The sequence below is a fragment of the Hyposmocoma kahamanoa genome, unplaced genomic scaffold (genome assembly GCF_003589595.1).
Source record: "Hyposmocoma kahamanoa isolate Upper Pololo Valley unplaced genomic scaffold, ASM358959v1 303, whole genome shotgun sequence".
NCBI lineage: Eukaryota > Metazoa > Arthropoda > Insecta > Lepidoptera > Cosmopterigidae > Hyposmocoma > Hyposmocoma kahamanoa.
The window spans coordinates 586229-609342 of record NW_020653784.1 but is presented as its reverse complement, the minus strand read 5'-3'; the positions used below and the strand labels follow the sequence as shown (position 1 = coordinate 609342).

Sequence of the window (23114 nt, the reverse complement as noted above, 5' to 3'; positions counted from 1 at the left end):
TATTATAATTATTTTGCACTAATGACTAGTTAATATATTAATTTATTTTCTTTTTGTTATTTGGATATGATGTTAGATTTTAATTGTAATTGTATTTTCTTTTTTCCAACACAAAGAATATTGTTAAGGAAATAAATAAATAAATAAATAGATAATATCAAGTGACGGGATGAACAAGTCCTGCGCCTGAAGGTAAGCTACACGCCTGTCCATAACAGTTGCAGTGCCACTCAGGGGGCTTACTATAACCTTTCTAAAAACAATCTTATTTCAATGTAAGCTTACACTAAGCTTATTATACCTAATATTACTCATATTCGTACCATGACAAACCTGTCAACCAAGTAATGTATTATTGCTAAAGTCATAGAAAGGACGAATTATTTCCCAATATTGTCTATTCTTTACTAAAAATAGAAAAGAAATAACGCTATATGAACTATATAATGCCATCTCTTACTGTTTTGATGTTCCGAATCATCTTATCGTTGTATAATGTTTACGTACTTAATGTCGACGAACTCTTTCGCAAGGAGCTCTACTGCGAACATGATTGCCAGGAAACATTTTATATTAAAGAAGATTTTATATTGAAGAATCTGGGATAACGATATGCGTCCCTGTTATTATTAATTGTTCCAATGGATGGATTGTTCAATAGCAATTAGCATTACGTCATTAGGCGAATACACTCCCGCGTTTTAGGGAAAAGCCGCCATTGCCATCACACTAATTTGTACAAACATAAAATTTATCGGATTAACCCCTTAGTTTAGTGCTATTGTAATTAGCTTAACAATGATTTACGGTTTGCTTGTACATTTTTGTTTTGCGGTCGTAAACAGCTTTGTGGCAGTAAGAAAGCAACACAGGTAGCGCTTTTCAGTCGAATCTGCGTCCGCGTTTCTTTAAGCTGTAGTCTGTTATCAGTTACATTTAAGGTTTTCAGCACTACTTGACCGAAACAATAAAAAATCCTTAATGAAAAACAATGAAAAATTTTAGTATCAATAGACCTTTCTATGTAAGAGTTCGTCCAGAGAAGTGTTGCCTTACCTTACCTGTTTCTGCCGCCAAATAGTAATGTGAGCATTGCTGCGTTCCGGCTTTGAAGGGTAAGCGACGTGAAATTACAAGCACATGGGACTTGTCAACTTACGTTTCAGGTTGACAACAGTAGTGGCTGTGCCCCTCAGATCTTTATATTTAAAGCTCTGAGTGGCACTGCAACTGTTATGAGCACGCGTGTCACTTACCATCAGGAGCACGACTTGTTCGTCTCGTCACTTGATATTATTAAAAAAAGAACTTTTACAGCACAATATAAATAAAAAAAATAAAAAGACATTTTATTTCTCCACATAACATAAGAAACACAATACTTAAAAAGCGAATAGAAAAAACAATTGAGTGATGTGGACAAAAAGGTTAAAGACTCAGCATTGCTGATTTTCTGTCTTCGCCTGTAGCTAGCTGTTCGGTTGTATAGGACATCTGCTGTTGTTATCAAGATAGTGCCAGAGGCTCAGGGTTCTTTGGCGTCGGTATACTATCATAAGACATAGGAGGATTGAGAGAGAATTCAGCATAGTAATGATATAAAATTTGTTAGTAATTTTTGCCTGTAACCATTACTCCGAATAGATTTAATGTGTTAATCTGTCTTCCCAAATTTAATATACTGTAGTTCCAGTTATATAACCAGGGAACGCATTCCGCCATTTACAATCGAATTTTAGTTCCGTCCGTTGTGCTGACCTGAACCTAAAATAATGTTGTATAGAAACTTAAAGGTGACAGTAGATTTAAAAAGTCCAACATCCGTTTCCATAACCTTAATGAAGGTTATAAATCCTCAGAAAGACAAATGTAAGTTCGGAAGCTGCGAAACGAATTGGATCGGAGTTGATGCAAGGCCATTTCTCATGAGCTGATTAGAGCCGCACCTGCGGAAAAAATATCGCGACGCTAATGAAATGCTTAGCGGGGTTTACATCTGTCGCAAGATGATGGATCCGTGAGACTATGCCTGCGTAATGAGTTCGCCGTGACAGCCGTGAGATTTGTATTTTGCATACTTTTTGAGATTTTTTTCGTGAAGGCCTTACGTCCACTTAAGTGAATTTCTAGCGAGATCCATGTGAATATAATATAGCCTCGTTTGCTCAAGTAGCTTTTTAACTAAACGATTAAGTTCTCTCCTCCCTCACTGCTTTGAAATTTGATTACTTTCTACATATCCATTACCCACGTTAATGAAGTTTTTCATTGTTGCCATATCGCGGCTTGAAAATTTACAAAAAAAGTTTATTCGTTTTCTATGATATCGTACACTGGACTGCTACAATTCGGCAAATTATTACAGTCTCTGTAAAAAGCATCATCTTTTACCACTTCAAATGCGTCGTGACATTAGTGACCTAATTTTTTAATAAAAATAGCATCGGGCTCAATTGACTGTCCAGACTTATTATCAGAAATATCATTGAGAGTTCCATCTAAATCTTTAAGAAACAATTCACTTTTGTTTCTACCACCCGCTCGTACTAATTATAGGCAAAATGAGTTTATGTGGCGCGCAAGTAACAATTTTAACATTATGTGTAATTCATTCGATCTGGATCTTTTTAATACGAGTGCGATTTCGGCAAGGAGAGCATTGAGTGGGCAATTCTTTAACTTAAAGTGAGTTACAACTGCAATTGTTTTTTATATTTTATAAATAAGTTATGTTTTGTTTTATACCTTAAATAGTGTATCCAAGTGTTTTTTATTATATTTCTATTTGTGAGGATCTATAATTGGCTCTCAGTCGTTACTATTTTCATTTAAGTTAGTTTTAAACTGTTGATCTTCCTGTTAGATAAATAAATAAAATAAATAAATATATTTAATTCTTATTAGCTTCAAACTCACGTCACGGTTGATTTTAGGCCAATTTTAACACAAAGAAAATATTATAACTCCATAGCAATTTTCGCGTTACTCTGTACTAATGGCAAAACCACTTACAGCGTATTTACGTAAATACAAGGAAGTAAATTGGTTTCAATATCGCACACAGACTCATCAAAGTGTACACGAAAACTACTGGTATACATTCGCGTATTAACAACCCTTCGTAACAGGATCGTTAACGCGAATCAACAAGAGGGAAAGTCAAATAAACAATCTAGAATTGCGTCCCTACAAATTGTTGGTGCCAATATTTCAAATTTGCGGCACAAAACTGCTCTAAGCCCGGGGCAGCCTTAGCGCGTAATTACAGGCTTCTCGATAATAATGCTGGAATGAATACAGATGTGTCCGGGAAACAGAGATAGTTGTAGGGGTATTTTGTTTAATTACCGATTGCAGCGATAGAGGCGATAACAGCATACACTTGGTTTCCGTTGCGAGCTCACAGATCTGTGAGTGATTTGGAGCCGTATTCAGATTAGCTTATAACTTATTTTAATTACAAATGAAAACTTCGTGAGGAAACCTTAATGTTGGAGGTGGTTGAAACTTTGAAGATACGTGAAGCCCGCGTACACCGCATTAAAGCGGCCTGACGCGTGTTACGAGTGTACGAGAAAATCGGTGCGGTGCAATCACTTCAAGAGTCTGAAAAGAAAACATGGACGTACTTTCTTCAACCAAATGTGGTTTTACTTTTTTACTTTGATGAACATTGAACTCTTATTTCAAAACATGAAGTTACTATCGTGTCGGTATTATTTTCAATTATTGGCACGTTTCAGTTGGTCTTGATTCGATTATGTAGGACAAGATTGTGTAAATGTATTAATATGAATTAGGTTCGGATCAAAATAAAAGCCAGTCATCTACCAAACCAATGACTTTGAAACCCGGTGGATAAATTATTAAGGTAAAAAAGTTACAATCGTAACAATTTTGTGATAGCAATTATGATTGTACAATAAAATATGCTAGAGCTCAAAACGGCCTTACAGCATAATTGTAGGCTTCATTCAAAATAATAATGTCGGAATGAATTACAAATTTATCCAGACCAGGCAGCAAACTCTATCTAATTTATAAATTAGTCGATTTATAACCGTTCAAGGGAATTAGGAATTGTAATCACGACCGAACGTGTTGTTATTATAGGTTTATGATTAGAGTGAACGAATTCGGTACATCTATTATTGAGTATGTAATAAAAAAACCATAATATTAATATTCAATATTCTTTATTTACATTGTACAATAGTGTATAAGGTGTTACATAGGAAAAGGATTTGTACTCTTTCCCTGTTGTTGTGCCCGAAATTGTACTCTTTCGGGCACAACATAGCAGGAGGGAAGAGACTAAGGGTAGACTGTTTGAAGTGTACCTTATGGTTTATAACATTTTCTTCAGGAATTCTTTCATATTGTCTTCTTCAGCTTTAGGATCAGGCAATTTGTTATTAATTTTTGTGGATATGACGAATCGTCCAGACAAATGTTGAGTTTCTAGAATGAATCTGTTTTTGTGTCATTATATTTTTTTTGATGGGATGTCCTGACGGTGTTTATAGATATCTTGATTTTCACCAACAAATTTACAAATCTGACAGATGTGTGTTGAGGATAGCGTGACATTTTGCCTTTACAAAGTGAGGTCGGCAACTATCGGGTTAGGGTATCATTATTGGAATAAGTATTTCTTGTATTTCAAATTACTCAAAAAGAGGATTGGAGCTGGAGGGCAAAGAAGAATCTTAAAATCTGAAGTCCGGGTCCAATTTAATGGGATAAACTAAAGCTGCAATACTTCGTTGGCTCGGACACGTAGAGTGAATGGAGAGGATTATGCCGCGAAGAAGACGTATTTGGGTCGACCGAGTGGACGCTGACCGGAGCCATGATGTCCAGAAAGGCCTGTAGGATCGCGGTGCTATTAGCTTAGAAGGCGCAGCACCAAGAGGCGTGGCAGCATCTTGTGTCGGAGAATCACGGCGTCATCTAAGTAAGTATTTCCTGTGTTGTAAATAGGGATAGTGCATCGATACTATTGCCCATTGCATAGTATTATTACACTATAGTTACTTAACCACGAAAAAACACAAGCGTAGTAAATAGCGAGAGATGTAGAGAATTCTGTACGTTTTTAATTTCTTGTATTGCGCGTGTAAATCAAGATATCTTATTAGCACTTTTTTGATACGTTTTTTTTTCCAATTTGTGTGTATATTATTGTCTAGTTTTAGACAAAGTAGATCCATTTCCTAATTCAATTTGGAATTATTAACAAAATACATATGCGTATCTTCCATCTACAACAATGTTGCAGTATTAAACCAATCAATACTTATCGAAATTCCCTCAGTAAGTACCTACAGTAATCGGGCCGGTGGAGGAACATGAGCAAATTCGAAATTAATATCACCTTTACTCGTATCTGTATCACGCCTCCAGCTGACTTCCAGTTTCCACTCAATGCTTCGTGCTCCTTGCTCATTTTGTTCTGCCTTATGCAGACTTGCGACTACGTGCCGTGCAGGTTTTTATTTCAGCTACAATACCTTTTTTTATAATAGCAAGTGAGGGGACAAACAAGTCGTGTCCCTGGTGTTAAGCGATACCTCTGCATAAACACACACAAGCACACATCCATGACCCCACACTACAGAAACATCAATTCGCGGGTGTCATGGACACACACATAGACACACGTATTACCCCCACAATCACAAGGGAAATAAAGATAGACCATTCAAATATTAGAAATATTAGAAATCGATCCCGGGACATCTGTATGGCGATCCATTATGGTAACTGTTCGGCTACGGAGGCAGTTTAACATACACACCATGAGACAAGTTTACAAGTCCCATGTGCCTGTAATTTCACCCTTACCCTTCAAAATCGAAACGCACTAATGTTCACATTAGTGCTTGGCGGCAGAAATAAGTAAGGCGGTAGTACTCTCCAGGACGAGCTCTTTCACTAGGAGCTCTATTGCTACTAAGCTACAATACAATTACTAATTAACATAATTTGTCAACATCCCTTTATATAATTATTTCACTTACACCTACATTTCGTATTTGGGATTCGAAAAGCAGGTTAATTAAATAAGTTACTACAAATGTTAAGTTAAGTTTAAGAAAAATAAATAATTGTTTATACCAATTTAATAATAATGTACGTGGGCAAAAAGTCTTCCTGGCAAGACCAGGAGAAAAGTATCAAGAATAAAGGGCGTGTATGAAAAGACTGATGGGAAGGATGTATCAAGATATTTGCGATTGGAGCGCCATAGCCTCTGCCTACTTAGTGGAAGACAGGCAGGATGGTACGTGTGTATGTAATGTAGTAAGGAAGGTAGATTGCAATATAATATACGCATCACCTGACTTTCCAAATTACTGTATTATCAAAAAATCGCCGTTTGCTTTAATGAAGTACAGAGTTAAATGCATTATCCAATTTGTAATCTTTTCCAATATTGGCAAATTTCGCCTTATCCCTTTTCCGTACTATTGTTTACAATATTGTAATTTTAAAATATACTCTACCGTAAATCACTCGTCTGTCGCTGACAAAAAATAGAATTATCTGAAACATTTTCGTTTGAAGTCTTTCAAACGATTTTTGACTTTACATTCCTGGTCTTAAAACTATATTTCAGAACGTTAGCTTCTATGTTGAAAAGGTATTTTCCATTGCAGCAATAAAAAGAAGGATCTGAGCTCGTATCTAAAGCACAATGAATGGCAAATGCAGCAGGATTATTTTACACGCAAGACCACTTTGCTATGTACACCCACGGAGGGTTTTCATTCATTTGACCTTTGTGTCGAAATTTGAAATATAGCTACGAATTCGTTATATTGAAATTGGAAATTAGCTTCTTTGAAATTGTGAGTTACAGATTTTACGAAGAAGTTGAATTTGAATTTCAATAGTGTGTTTATTCGAACACGTCATGCGAAGGAAACCACTGATAATGAACTCAAAATATTAATTCAAAGTCATTTATTATCAGACTAATTGGTCAATATTTCTGAGTAACAATCTTATTTTATTCAATTAAATTACATTACTATATAAATAGAAAGGGCGACTGCGCCATTTCGAAAAATTTCTTAGAAGACCAATTTTAGATTTTAACGATTGTTTTAAAACATATTCGTCATGTTTTCAAATCAAATTTTGGTTTTAATAATTTGAAAAAAATTTTTCGAAATACCGATTTCGCCATTTTAACAAAACACCGACGATATGTGACACAGCGAACTTACGGAAGACAACCGAGTTCATTCTTCATGCTATCAACCTCAGGATACCATTGGTGCTCCCTCGCTGTCGCAACATCTGTGACGCGCTTTTTTTGTGCATTATCATGCGTAAAAATCATCTACACACGCAATCGCAAAACACCCTCAAGAAGCCTCAACAGAATTCTCTGACAGTAAGCTCTGATCAGTGTTATATTTACATTTACGGAGCATCTAGGAACCCTCTGAGCAAACAAGTTACCGCGCACCAACAACGCCCTGCGCTCCCCCTCAACATCATCATCATCTCCAAGATCTTCACTAGCAATGTGCCCTAGGCATTTAAACCGAGAGACACGACTGAATTAATGAAATTAAATTTAATTTGTTCGCTATAAGAATGAAAAATGAAACCTGGTTACCTAAAAATAGTACATACGTAAACATTTGTAGCAGCTTTTTACGCTCTTTTTATAAAAAGAGTCATTTCATCCTTGAACGGAGTTTTGCGTGTTTACTTCAAATTTTATTGAGCGCATAAAAAAGGAGAAAGCGTATCCCGGAGACCATTCTGCGTCACTTTAAACGAGTTTTATTCACATTCCCGCCAACTCTGAATAAATAACGTAAATAATAAATTCAAAACCGCAATTTTATGAATAGAGGAGCAAGTTGACGATAAATAACGCTTAAGGCCTCCCCGGGTTATCTTGCTAAAGTGCTCCGGTGTTGTTAAGAAGTACCGTAAATTTTATTTTATTGCATAATACTTATAAAATTTAGCGATTGCCCGTCCGCAAGGGGCGTCCCTAATGAAAACATCGGATAAGATAAGGCGCTCTTAAAATTCGCAGAGTGTACTGAGAATTTTTAATTGTTATTTGGCTACCGGGGATAATTGTAATTAAGTTTCATTTCATTACTATTGCGGCGAGGAACGGCCAAAGTTGAGTACTTCATGGAAGCTTTTCGTCTCAAACTTGATATTAACCGCATGGCAGTAACTTGGTCAAGATAAATCACGAAACGGGCTCTTGTCACGTTTCAAAGTGTCTCGTGTACTTGTAAATGAGGCACTAGACGAAATGGTTAAAATAGCTATTTGTTGGTGTATAGTATTTCAAGTCATTATCCGATTAAAAGTGCAAAGATTACAAAAATGCCAGTTGAACAAGACTACAGCAGCAGCAGCTGATTGCACCGGGTTCAACTGTAGGAGCAATAAGATGAAAATGCGTTTATGTAGATATACACAGACGAAAGTTCTAAAAACAGGACACTGTCTTATAGAAGCGTGGGCGCGGAGGGAGAGCCACGAAACTTGGTGTAATATTCATAGTGCGAGACATTGTAGTCGAGAACTTGTATCTACTAGAGATTGGCGCAAGTTACTAGAGCTATTGTTCTATAGATTGTTCCATACTAGCTAATAGAATTTAGAGATCCAGCTAGACCGCAAGTTTTCGATAAGTACTAGTTTATTTTGTTATATATCTAACATGCATTTACTTTAAAAAGTAATAAAAGATGCGTTTGTTGAACAGTATTAATTTTAATGTACATTTTTGCTTTAATGTATTTATTTATTGAAGGCCTGAGACTCTGAGAGTACTATGGATTGTGCATGAAAATATAAAATCTTGCTTCGGTTTCTCAACAAAATGTTCGACCATAACTTGCAACTACGAAAACTTTGACAACTCTCCTGGCCCCCGGTTTTCCCCGAGGTGCGCTTTATCATATTTTGTGAAAATTTAAATTTTACTTCTGGCGCATTTTGCTTAGAAGTGACGTCAATATTTCATGACTCGTCGGTCCGCGGCTCACGGCGCGTCGCTCGCCATATTGTGCTTCACGTGACTCGAGTGACACCTGTCTCTGAAACATTTTAGAGGATATCTGTTTGATTCAAGAAATATTCTGATACATATAACTTTGTAAAGTGATTATTTGAATGGGTACAAAGTAAACAAAGTGTGATCTCTCCTGGTTTACATGTAATTTCTCTAAATGTACGTACTTTCAACGACTGTCTATTAGTACAGATGTAGCACAGATATAATATTCTAGACGGAGCGGTAGCGCACAGGTCTCTTTGTCGGTGACTATCCTTCATTATATTTTCTGTCTAATATTCAAGACGAATTTTCCTTTCCCTTTGTTTCACTAATTTCGGACTAAAGGTCAAATAAATCAACCGCATTCAATCAGCTATCTGGAATCTCGGGAGAACGCTCAGTCCATAAAACATCAATCCGGGGGGTCCGCTGTCGAATCAGAGGCGAAACTTATCGAATAAACTATCGCTTAATATAATTGGCCCCGGGGACTCGAGCGGAATACCGAGAAATCGAGTGTTATTTACTCGAACGCCAATTAGGCGAACGTTTGGTCCAATGTGGTTTATTTATTTCCTTATTATATCTGGAGGTGTGGTTACAGCTGCTAATACTGTATTAGTTTATTTCGCCACATATTTTTTTATTTAGTATTCTGTACGTTAATATATGTATGGTGATAATATTGGAAGATTGGTATCTTATCTACTTATTATAGTTTATAAACTCCATTAAAGTTTGTACGTTTGATGAATTCTTGTATATGTTTGGGTATGCTATTTAAATATCATCACTCCAATGACTGACCCCATTATTCATCCCACTGCTGGGCACTGGTCTTTTTTAAAAAGAGACAGTTTAGGCCGTAGTCTGCTCTGTCTGAATTTACACGTTTTCCAATGGTGGTGAACCTTCTTCGACGCGCAGGTTTCATCATATTTTCCTTCACTGTTGGTAACAGGGTGTTGATACTTACCTAACGTTTAATAACAACATGTAACTTAGAAATTAAAATCACAGGCACATGCCGCTATAGGGAGTCGGAACGTCGAGACATTATGTCTCAGTTTAGAGGCCTACATTCAAAATAATAATTCGTACACACTGACTAGAAACATTTCGTGAGGAATGAATATTATATTATAATAATAAATATTATTTTGCGCTTGGTATGATGTATTTCTACTCATTTGTTTTGTACACTTTAAGAACCGTTTTATTATTTATAAATTAATCTAATTCATCTGTTCGATCGTTACAAAATTACAATCTTAAAATTCCTTATATTGTTCAAATGTTTTTATTACCAACTTTCCAGAATAATTTTATGGAGAAGCAGTGTTATAAGTATTTATGAAGTCTCTTCTTCTGTAATTATTGTAGATATCTCGCCACATTTGATAGGCTTCAGGATTAGGCATCGGACCCATTTTCAATCGGTCGTCTATGTACAGGAATTGTAACTTGTCTCTTGTGCTTGGTTCCCACGTCACTGGCAAGGTAGCTGACAAAGATAGTGTTGGATGACTGTAAAAAGAAGAAACGTATTACATAAAAATTAATAGAATACACTCTGAAAAAAAAATGTGTTGACTAAGAGCCGACAAGGTATTTATTTTCTGTAACAAAGTTTTTATTGTCATTACGCAAGGCGAACGTAGGACAATCGCCGAATAAGCAGCGACCTCAAAACAATAGAGCATTGCACGAGGCATGTCATCAGCCTGTGCATGAAGACAACGTGATCGCATTGACGTCAACGGTGGCGACGGCAGCGACGGCGGCGACGGCGGCCCGTAGCATCGGATATCGGGCGCATATATTCAATTCTACTACAATAAAAACTATGTTACAATTAACCAACGCCTCTGTTGCCTATCAGCCAAATTAGGTCTTTGTGAGTGTAAAGGTAAGATTGTGGCTAAGTGCTGTCACTTTCAAAAAAGTATGTAAAACAATGTAGTCAATATTTCTAAATAAAGTTACTGACCTCTTTGAATTGTTTTTGTACTTTAAGATGTATTCTCTAACATTTCTTTCAAAAAGACCTGCGCTAATAATGAATGACTTACCCATATTTAGCAAAATTTGTCCAAATGGTAGTCATAGAGTCAATCATTAGTTGATCTTTATCGTTAATAGGATATGGCCATAGATAACCATCAAACAAATACAACAATTCATCGGTATGGCATGCCCCAATTTGATTACCGAAACCAAGTCCATATTTTAAGAAATTCCTTCCACCAGAATAGTTAAAAATGTAATTATACACTGGAGTCGTATTATTTTCAAGTAATAACTCGGCTTCTAACATTACAGGCATTTCAAAGTACAAGTGTGTATACAAATCAGACACCTTAAATTTTACACTCATATCTATTTTTTTATTTCCGAAGTAAAATTCTTTTAACTTTTTGTCAATTTCTTCTGCTTTTTCAATAGAAGGAAATTCCAAATCTGATGCGAATAAAAACATGTCATTTTTCTCTTGCAACGATTGTTCTGTTTCGTCCGCCAGTAAAAAAAAACCTTCTTGAGTGGTCGTACCATAAATTATTGGTATATTTTTTGGCTTATTTTTAAGAAGATTGTATGGTGAATCGTTAATAGCCGGCTCGACACCTTCGAAGGTCTTTTCAACACATGGCAAGTTTAATACTTGACTATCACTATATTTGTGCAAAGGTTTCTTCGCATTAACTGCAATTAAATCTTTGTAATCAGCTTTCGCAAATATTTCATATAATTTGTTCGGATCATCAGTTTCATGACCTATTGTCTTAGCAATAATACTAGCTACCCATACAGGATTTCTATTAATTGCCCGACCACTTAAAACTGATCCACTTTGTATTATTACTCTATTAAAAAGACCTTTAGTTGCTTCACTGGCTAATAGTACAGAAGACGATGCGCCACCAGCACTTTCACCAAACACTGTTACATTATCAGGATCTCCACCAAATTTGGCGATGTTCTTTTTCACCCATTTCAATGCAGCTATTTGATCCTTTATTCCAGCATTGCCCGGGGCTTCTTTTATTCCCAAACATAAAAATCCGAGTATGCCAAGTCGATAGTTAAATGTGACTAGGATGACATCCTTTTTCAATAGAAATTTAGGTCCATAAAGCATTTTCCCCCCACTGCCGAGTTTGAAGGCTCCTCCATGGATCCAGACCATGACCGGAAGAGGTGCTTGGGCCTTTGCTGGTACGTAAACGTTGATTTTCAAACAGTCTTCTGAACCAATAACCCCAAGCCACGGAATGTGTTGTGGACACGTATACTCATATCTTGCTTTGTACACACCTTCCCACTTTGGTGGTGGATACGGATCCTGCAAATGACAGATTTGACATTTGTTTATTTGCCAAAACAAAATAATACATTGATATTTGGTGATGAAATTTATGCACAATAAATAGATAAGTGTACGCATCTATATTATAATGTTCGAGACAATATAATAATATTCAACTAAAATTATTCCGAAATAATTAGATATTTAAATCTCACAAATAGCAACCATTTATTTATAACATACAAGTATATATATGGCAAACGGTTCTTGTTATTATTAGGCAGAGAATATCTTTCGCTATTTCACACGATCCTGGCAAAGGCAAGAGTGCCTCACTTACATTCATCAATTTATTCATGCAAGCCCTCCTGTTCGTCTTTCTACGCACTCCAGCTTTGTTAAGATTTGATCTGAGATCGTTCTTCTTCTTATTATCGAAGAGCAACTAGTTAGGCAAACATTATTTTTCTTATTACCTTGGATTGTGACTAAAATATTCTTTGTTAATAGTATCAATTTAAATTTCATAAGTTACTTTTACCCATCTTGTATATTTTGTATAATATAACATGACAAGAACAATAATGTGTACCATATGCCTGATAGCCAGACTAATGACTTGGTCTCAAACAAGGGAACCGTTTACTATTTCTACCAGGTTACGAAACATTATATTTTAATCTAAAGCAACATAACTAACCAATACGACTCTAATTACTCCATAAACGAAGTAATAAAAACAACTAACAGGAAAATCATAACAAAGACAATAAACAAACTATCAAAACAAGTAAAACTAACTAAACCTACCTGGAACCGATTACTGCTATTCGCTGTAGCGTAGGGGATACCAATGTATTCTAAAATCGACCCATCTGCACTGATGATACCGCTCACAATTCCTTGTTCGATTTCCACCTCGGGCGCCGGCTGGTCGACCAAGTTCATGGCGAACAGCGAAAACAACACTAACTTCTTTTTGTACTTCATTTTTTGTTTTTAATCCGAGAAGAAAGTTTTTATTTCTTTCAATGAATTCTTCTCTATATTTTAGTAACAGTTTCTGCAGTTTTGAACTGTCGTATATTTACAAATATTTATTTGTTATGTTGGAGAAAACAACAACAACTTATTGCTGGTAGGTTATTTTTAATTAAGTTAAGACAGTTAAACCCAAAAGAATTTATTTTCATAAGCTTCGTTTTATACAAGAAGAGAACGAGATGTGCTCAACAAATACTGTCAACTATGCCCACTACATAAAAGGACACTACATCTACAAACAAATCTATTTCATTACTGACTAACTTAGGGACCACCGTGTTCTTGCCACAGTTTGTGGTGTGAATTGGTACATGGTACAGAAAATAATGTTTAAAACGATTTGGTCGTATCGTACGTAACTAAATTGCAAAGTCACACTGAACGTATACACTGAGTGTATTTTACTAAGTTGCACAATACATTTAAATTCACACCACAAAATAAAGACATTAAAAACCAAAAATGTATTTGTTGTTTTTTGGATAATTTATTATATACTTAAGTCAGCTGATTAAATTAATGAACGACGTTTTAATACGGTCGGGTTGCGTGTAATGCGCCCGACGTGTAGGCCCCTCGGCCTTCGTCTGATGACGTGACGTTCATAGATTAGCGTGTTTAAAAATATAAAGTATCATAAATAAATAAATAGATAAGTATAAAAGTATTCACAACGATGTTTATTTTAATTGGTGCTTTAAACGGATTTTTTATGTGTAAGTACGATAAATTTAGCGGATTGATTTGTGTACGAATGTATTCGATTTTTTTTGCATTTACATTATGTCGTTCTTGCTAATGTGCGTGTGTGTATTTATTATTTTTCTGTGATTTTCTAACCATAACAGGTTGCGACATATAGGCGTAAAGATCAGCTCAAGCTTAATGAACGGTCCCAACCCCTGCTTTTAGAGTTGCGACCGTTCTTACCGTAAACGACGTGGAGTTAAATTTAAATCTTAGGTGTCAAGTTTGACGTGTCCTTGGACTCGTCCTTCATAGTCCTCTGTAGCCGAGTCATGTCCATTTGCTTAGTTTGTATTTCTTATTTTTTCATGTAGGTCAATTGAAATAATGTTAATGTTATTGTGTCTTGTTTTTTATAAATATTACTAATTGTTTCTTGCACCCTGTGAAAATGTAATTAGGTACTCATTCGTACATCTTCATTCGTATATCAAATTATAAATTTGCAATTTTAAACTTCATGTCAAACATTTTTTTTTTATTATTTATACTTAAATTTACTTCAATATTTTTCTACTTTTAATATTCATAAGTTTACTGGGGATCTAGGTATTAGTCATTGAATGATGCGTGCATTGGAGTTGGAATTGGCTTATGTATTAGAGTTTGTTCGTTTTAATTTTAACTTGTTTGAATTTATTAATACATATTTGCTGTTGGTGTGCCTTTTGAAACTAAATAAATACATGTTAATTACAATAATTCTTCATAGCCGCTCACGCGATGCGCTACTCCCACCTACACGGCCCTTAAAGGATAGGATAAACCTACCGCAAAATGGCGGCTATCTGGTTTCGCAAATTAGAAACGCATTCAGTTGAAATACAAGTTTTTATAAATAAAAATTATTATTCTGCATTGCTAAATAAATACCCTCCGTACTACAACAAAAACATCTCAAATAAAATGCAGTAATACACCGCAAATCCTGCACTTAAAAAGCACTAATGAAATTTTTGGTGTACCCAAGTACACCATAAATCCAAATAAATATGATAATATTCCGTTTGAGTGGTTCTAACGTTTACCATGAAACTACTCCTTAAAGTATGATTTATAAACATTTATATTCAGGGTAAACTTAAAAAACGCTACTTACAGTACGTTTTCAATAAATAAACACCGAAATCGCCGGCCCAAACAATAACACACACGATCGTCGTGACATATTTTTGAAGTTGTTTATTTTTTTTTTAAATGACAGATTCAGGCATTAAAAGCTTTATGGTTTGCTAGAGTAGTTACCGAAATAGCCATTAATATAAGTTCTTTTACCTGTTATAACTTCGATGTCCGATAAATCGGTATAAAATCATCGCCGGCACCTCTAGGTGTGGTATGCTTCCAGAGACGCATGAATCGCGCAACGCTCTGTGGCGGAATGCGTCCACGGTTGCATGTATCGCGTGACCGGATATTCTTCTCATTAAATATTATATTCCTGTTAAGCTCTAAAAATTATAAAGTCTGACCTAAAATGACGTCTCCTGTATCTTTGTTACTAATAATGAAAAACATTGTTGCACTATCTTGAATAGATCGCTTTGCATGTGCTTGCATCGCCGCTCTATGACCCATATAAACAAATTATAAACGGTAGCAAACGGTCGGTAACGCGACACACGGCGGCGCTCGAGTCTCATTATCGATGACTGTTCTTAATAATATTTTCAGTCTAATATTCATGCGGAATTTTTCTTTCCCTTTGCTACACTTGTTCCGGACCAAAGATCAAATAAGTAACTCGCATTCAATCAGCTATGTAGGATCTCGAGACAACGCTCTGTCCCTTGAACATCATCAGCGGGGGTCCGCTGTCGAATGAGAGGCGAAACTTATCGAATAAACTATCGCCTAATATAATTGCCCCCGAGGACTCCAGCAGAATACTGAGAAATTGATAGCTATTTACTCGAACGCCAATTAGGCGAAAGTTTGGTCGATGTGGCTTATTTATTTCCTTAAAATACGTAAATGGAGGCGTGGTTACAGCTGCTAGTACTGTGTTAGTTTATTTCGCCACATAAATAAATGTTTTCAAATACAAAGTTGATAACGTCGTTGGATATCGGAAGTGTTTTTTTGGCCTTGATAATATAGGATAATAAAGGATTCAAGCTTGAACATTCGGCAAATTATTATACATTATGTTAGGGTATTGTTACGAGCCCATATAGCCGGCAACATATAAAAAAATAATTTGTTTAGCTATAATTTTTCATTTCACGGTTCCTATTTCATTTGACGCAAATAGGAAACTGGAAGCGCTTCCAACCAAAAACCACCACGTGCAGGCAGATTGGATTTTAATGCTATCGCGACACATGGCTTCTCATTATAATTTTCTTTTTTGTCTTACGAATTTAACTATAGTGTGTTTTTGGGGTAAATATTTTTTTTTTTAAAAGCAATTCCTCATCCGCTCCGTATCAGTATGTTTTTAAAATATGATCCTCACGACCAACTTGTTATTCATCCCATTGCTGGGCACAGGTTTCTGCACTGCGAGATATGTCACGTTTTCCAAAGGTGGTGAATCTTCATCGACGTGCAGGTTTCATCATGCTGTTTTCCTTCACTGTTGGCGACAGGCGTAGATACTTAACATTGAACAATACACGTAACTTAGAAATAAAAATAGCAGGCACACGCCGGTTCAGGAATTCTAACCGCTCTCCCACTGCTCTACCAGCGTTCGTCGTTATGAAAATCGAAGTTGTTAATACAATTACTTTCAAAACGATAATTCGTGAAGAGTTACAACGTCAAAGGACATTTCGTAAAGAATGAAGAATCTAACCTCAAATAAACGAACAACGCTTCTCCAATCTAATTCCACAACGTCATTATTTCATTTTACAAAAATGCTTTCTTTTATTATGTCAAATATTTATTATTGGTATTGTAAAATATTTTTGCAGAAAAAAGTTCTTGTTCGAATATACCACAGCTTTCGTGGTTTTAGAACAATTTACATAAAATATTATTGAGCTCTTGATGTGATGTTTTACTAGTGATTTATTTCGTGAATTCTAAGAACCGGTTTATTATTTACTAATGAATACAATCCTATTTAGGGACCCTATCTAAAATAATATCTAATTTAATTTTATCTATTAATCAAATTAATTCCATCGTCATAAAATTACCTTAAAATTCCTTACGTTGTTCAAATTTTTTAGTACTGTCTAGTATAATTTTATGGAAAAACAGTGTTATAAGTATTTATGAAGTCTTTTCTTCTATACTTATTGTAGATATCTCGCCATATTTGGTAGGCTTCGGGATTAGGCAATGGACCCATTTTTAATCGGTGGTCTATGTATAGGAATTGTAACTTGTCTTTTGTACTGCGTTCCCACTTCACTGGCAAGTTAGCTGACGATGGCGTTGGATGACTATAAAAAAGAAGAAATGAAACACATAAAAACAATGAAATACACTCAGAAAAAAATATTTGTTGACCAAGAGCTGACAAGGTAATTAGTTTCTATAACAAAGTTAGTATTGTCATGGAATTACAAAGTACTAATATTTTTTACAATTTTATTAAAGAATGCAAGAAGTTAAGTATTTTAAAAAACAGGTCACGGGTAGTTCAAACAATTAACGCTACATCAACTATAGATACGACTGATGTTGGGGTACCGCAAGGTTCAGTTTTGGGGCCTGTCTTGTTTGCAATTTACATAAATGACCTACCAAATTTTTTAACAAAAGACACTTATGTGACGTTATTTGCTGGTGATACACACGTTGGCATCAGAGAATGAAATGAACTTGGGTTGGAGCAAAAGGTGTCAGAAGTTATCAAAAAGTTGCAGAGTTGGTACACGTTAAATGGAATAACTTTGAATAGGAATAAAACAGTCATAATGAGATACGCTGCTAGTAATCGTCGCTTATCTAGAACAAAAATGGACACTAAGTTTCTTGGATACACCATTGATAATACAATAAGCCATCGAAAAAACTATGCTCATCTTAAACTTAAGCCATTGGTTCATAGGAAAACGTTAACTACTGTTTATTGCTGTTTATTATGCGCACATGCATTCGGTGATAAATTATGCGCTCTCAATTTGGGGCAACGACTCAAATATTCTTGTTACTTCAAAAAAGAACAATTTGTACAATTAATGAGTATTTTGAATTGTTTTCTTGATTTTGATTCATAAAATTAAGGTGACGGACAGAATTGATATATACATGTACATACTTCTTCCTCAACTTCAATAGTTTGATTGCTTGATAAAGGATGATTTGATGTAAATTGTATTAACACTAAATTAAGTTAAGTTATGGAGAATTTCAAAAGATCCAAAAATAATACCTTGATATACTAAATGTTGCGTGATGTGACTTAGTAAATAAATATTATTATTATTGTAAAGAAAATTATTTTATAATTCTGTGACAATCAAAACTTTGTTATGATAAATAAACACTTCTGTTGGCTATTTAACGCCAAATACAATAAAGCCAAATTAGCTTTTTGTAAGTGTAAAAATAAATCTGTTGCTAACTGCTGTCATATTAAAAAAGTATAACTTAATGTAGTCAATATTTCTAAATAACGATACTGACCTTTTTGAATTGTTTTCGTACTTTAACATGTATTTTCTAATAATTCTTTTAAACAGAGTTGCACTAATAATGAATGACTTACCCATATTTAGCAAAATTGGTCCAAATAGTAGCCATTAAGTCAATCATTCTCTGATCTTCATCGTTTATAGCATATGGCCAAAGGTATCCATCAAACAAATACAACAACTCATCGCCATGACAAGCCCCAGTTTGATTATTGAAGTTCAGCCTATGTTTTAAGAAATTTCTTCCACCAGAGTAGTTAAAAATGTAATTATACACCGGAGCCTTACTACTTTCAAGCAATAACTCGGCTTCTAATATGACTGGCGTTTCAAAATACAAGTGTGTATACAAATCAGATACCTTAAATTTTACATTCATATCTATTTTTTTATTTCCGAAGTAAAATTCTTTTAATTTTTTGTCAACTTCTTCTGCTTCTTCAAGAGAAGGAAATTCCAAATCTGATGCGAATAAAAACATATCATTTTTCTCTTGCAACGATTCTTCTGTTTCATCTGCCAGTATCAAAAAACCTTCTTGAGTGGTCGATCCATAAATAATTGGTATATTTTTTGGCTTATATTTAAGAAGATTGTATGGTGAATCGTTAATAGCCGGCTGGATACCCTCGAAGGGCTTTTCAACACATGGCAAGTGTAATAGTTGAGTATCAGTATATTTGCGTAAAGGTTTCTTCACATTAATTTCAATTAAATCTTTGAAATCTGCTTTCGCAAATATTTCATATAATTTGTTCGGATCATCAGTCTCATGACCTAATTCTCTAGCAATAACGCTGGCTATCCATATAGGATTTCTATTAATCGCCCAACCGGCTAAAGCTGATCCACTTTGTATTATTACTCTATTAAAAAGACCTTTAGTTGCTTCACTGGCTAATAGTACAGAAGACGATGCGCCACCAGCACTTTCACCGAACAGTGTTACATTATCAGGATCTCCACCAAATTTGGCGATGTTCTTCTTCACCCATTTCAAAGCAGCTATTTGATCCTTTATTCCAGCATTTCCCGGGGCTTCCTTTATTCCCAAACATAAAAATCCGAGTATGCCAAGTCGATAGTTAAATGTGACTAGGATGACATCCTTTTTCAATAGAAATTTAGGTCCATAAAGCATTTTTCCCCCACTGCCGAGTTTGAAAGCTCCTCCATGAATCCAGACCATGACCGGAAGAGGTGCTTGGGCCTTTGCCGGTACGTAAACGTTGATTTTCAAGCAGTCTTCTGAACCAATAAGCCCAAGCCACGGAAAGTGTTGTGGACACGTGTATTCTTCTCTGGCGTTGTACACGCCATCCCATTTTGGTGGTGGATACGGATCCTGCAAATGACAGATTTGACATTTGTTTATTTTCCGAAACAAAATAATAATAATACGTTTGGTGACGAAATTTATGTACAATAAATAGATACTAATACGTGTAATATCATGAAGAAAATGAAATTAGATTTAACCAAAATTATTTCGAAATAAATAGATATTTCCATTAAATTATTTCTTTAAAACACACGAGTGTTTACGGCAAATAGTTCTTGTTATTATTAGGCAAAGAATATCGATCACTATTTCACACGATACTCGCAAGGGCACGAGGGCCTCACTTACATTCATCAATTTTTCATGCAAGCCCTCCGGTTCGTCTTTCTGCGGACTCCGGCCTTGTTAAGATTTGCTCTGAGATCGTTTTTCTTCTTATTATCGAAGAGCAACAGTTATAAAGCAATTCACCTAATGCAAACATTCTTTTTCTTATTACCTTGGATCGTGACTAAAATATTTCGTGTTACTTAGTTTATGGTGTAATTAGAATCACCAATGACCTGGTCTCAAACAAGAAAATTCCCTTTGCTATTTCTACCAGAGTTATGAAACATACATTTTAATCTAAAGCAACATAACTAACCAATATAACTCTAATTACGCCATAAACGAAGTAATAAAAACAAACGGTAAAATCATAACGGAGACAATAAACAAACTATCAAAACAAGGAAAACTAAACTAAACCTACCTGGAAACGATTACTGCTATTTGCTGTAGCGTAGGGGATACCAATATATTCTAAAATCGACCCATCTGCACTGATGATACCGCTCACAATTCCTTGTTGGATTTCCACCTCAGGCGCCGGCTGATCGACCAAGTTCATGGCGAACAGCGAAAACAACACTAACTTCTTTTTGTACTTCATTTTTTGCCTTTGAACCGACAACAACGAATCCAAAAGAAAGGGTAAAGTTTCTATTTCTCTATACTTTTAGAACAGCTTCTGTAGTTTTGCACTTTCGTACATATTTATTGTACAGATATCACGGACAACAGCGCATTTTTTAAATTAGGTCTCTTATCTATCACCGTCATAGATAGATACAGCAATATAGAGTATGTTGTTAATTGAATAAGATTATTAGTCATGTTATATAATAATTCACATTACACATGTCAAAATACCAAACAACGAAGACCCGTAATATCACAGCTAAAATGCAAATACATACTCAACGGAATATTTTTAAATAAGTTAATATAGTGCAATTCAAATATAATTAGTCTCGGTTTATACAAGAAGAGAGTAAAATGTGCTCATTAAATAGTGTAACTTATGTAATGCCCACACTACACGAAAATACATTATAACTACAAACAGATCTATTTCATCACTGACAGATTTAGTGAGCACCTATGTACATAGTTCTTGCCACAGTTTGTGGTGTGATCATGTACCAACGTACATTATACAGAATAGTATGTTTAATATGACGCCTCAGGTATATTGACTGATGTACCATTGAACACGTCGAGCAAAAAACCCATGACTAGAATCTCATCACATTCTCGAAGAGACAACAAATTATAAACGTGACGATGGTGATGTAAGGTGAATAGTTATCAATTAATTTTCTACGTTTATTTAATGTGCTCTATTTGATTATGGTAAATGTTGTAGACAGGCTACCACAAAGTAGACTGGTAACCATATAGATAAGATATCACATATAGTAACATTTTATTTAGTGTTAGGTATCTTATCTATCACCGTTATAGATTATAGGCAAATACTTATTCGTATTTTATACAGAAATACTAAGTGTATTGATAATATAACAATATTACTAATTTAATACAAAATCATTCATGGCAAGTATTACTAAAACTAAATAAAATAATTCGGTTGTATCTTATCTAAATTGCAAAGTCACACTGAACGCAAACACTGGGTGCATTTTACTAAGTTACACAGTACATTTCAATTCACATCACAAAATAAAAACCAAAAATGTGTTTTTAGCTGATTTATTATACGTATAAATCAGCTGATTAAATTAATAAACGACGGCGACGTTTTAATGCGGTCGGGTTAAGTATAACGGGACCGATGCGCAGGAGCCGCGGTCTTCGACTGATGACGTGACGTTCAATAAACGTGTTTAAAAATGCAAAACTACTATCATATATAAATAAATAGCTAAATATAAAAAATATTCACAGTGACGTTTCTTTTAATTCGTGCTATATACAAGTTTTTTATTTGTGGGTCAAATAATTAATGCCGTGTTGCTTTATGTTCGAATACATTCTACGTTCAATTTAAATTTAAATTATAGGTGTCAAGCTTGACGCGCCCTTGGCCACGAGGTCAAGGGCACGTCAAGCTTAAGCATGGAGTACGAACTCCATAGTCCTTTGTAGCCGAGTCATATCCATTTGCGTAGTTTGCATTCCTTTTTAACTGACTTAAAAAACGGAGGATGTTATACGTTCGGCTGTATTATGTTTTCCGATTTCTCCGTCAATTGTAGACCGATTTTGAAAACTCTTTTTTTGTTTGGAAGGGTGTTGTGGTGTCACCAAGTCAGAATCTAACGAGGGGATCCATGGATATCGAGGAAAATCCTCAAATGTTATAGGCATATACTGACATGCTGGTTCACAATTGACGAGAAATCGAGAAATCGTATTGTGGATCGATTTTGAAAATTCTTTTATGTTTGACATGGTATACTCTTGACGTATATGATGGTAATATGATGGTATACTTAATGATGTCCTAGGTTCGTTTCGGCTATCACAAATTAAAAAAATATTTTCCACAAAGAAAAGTCGACTTTTCACTTGACACAATTAATACACGTAATCTACAAATCACCGTCACCATGACAACCAGAAAAAAGTTGGAAATATACAAAGGAGTCCGTAACAGTCGCGTTGTCACCAAGAAGTCAGAACTGATGAGAGGATCCCACGGACATTGAAAAAACGCCAATAAGCAATTTCTCGGTTTTTTTTTTTCAATTAAAAAGTTACACTTAGTTTCTCTGAGTGTTTGATCTTTGTATTAATAATTAT

At 35.1% G+C, this 23114-nt stretch overlaps 2 protein-coding genes across 2 annotated transcripts; both read right to left on the bottom strand.

Annotated features, from left to right (window-relative positions):
* Positions 1-8742: 8742 nt before the first annotated feature.
* On the bottom strand, positions 8743-22152 carry LOC113229304 (bile salt-activated lipase-like). Its single transcript, XM_026462854.1, has 5 exons — positions 21951-22152; positions 13167-13437; positions 11122-12392; positions 10357-10576; positions 8743-9089 (listed from the first exon to the last, which is right to left on the bottom strand). The coding sequence occupies exons 2-4, from the start codon at positions 13344-13346 to the stop codon at positions 10375-10377; spliced, it is 1653 nt and encodes a 550-aa protein (XP_026318639.1). The 5' UTR covers positions 13347-13437; positions 21951-22152; the 3' UTR covers positions 8743-9089; positions 10357-10374.
* Positions 17315-21434, bottom strand: LOC113229305 (esterase FE4-like). Its single transcript, XM_026462856.1, has 3 exons — positions 20779-21434; positions 18817-20087; positions 17315-17545 (listed from the first exon to the last, which is right to left on the bottom strand). Exons 1-3 carry the CDS (start codon positions 20956-20958, stop codon positions 17347-17349), a joined length of 1650 nt encoding a protein of 549 aa, XP_026318641.1. The 5' UTR covers positions 20959-21434; the 3' UTR covers positions 17315-17346.
* Positions 22153-23114: the final 962 nt, after the last annotated feature.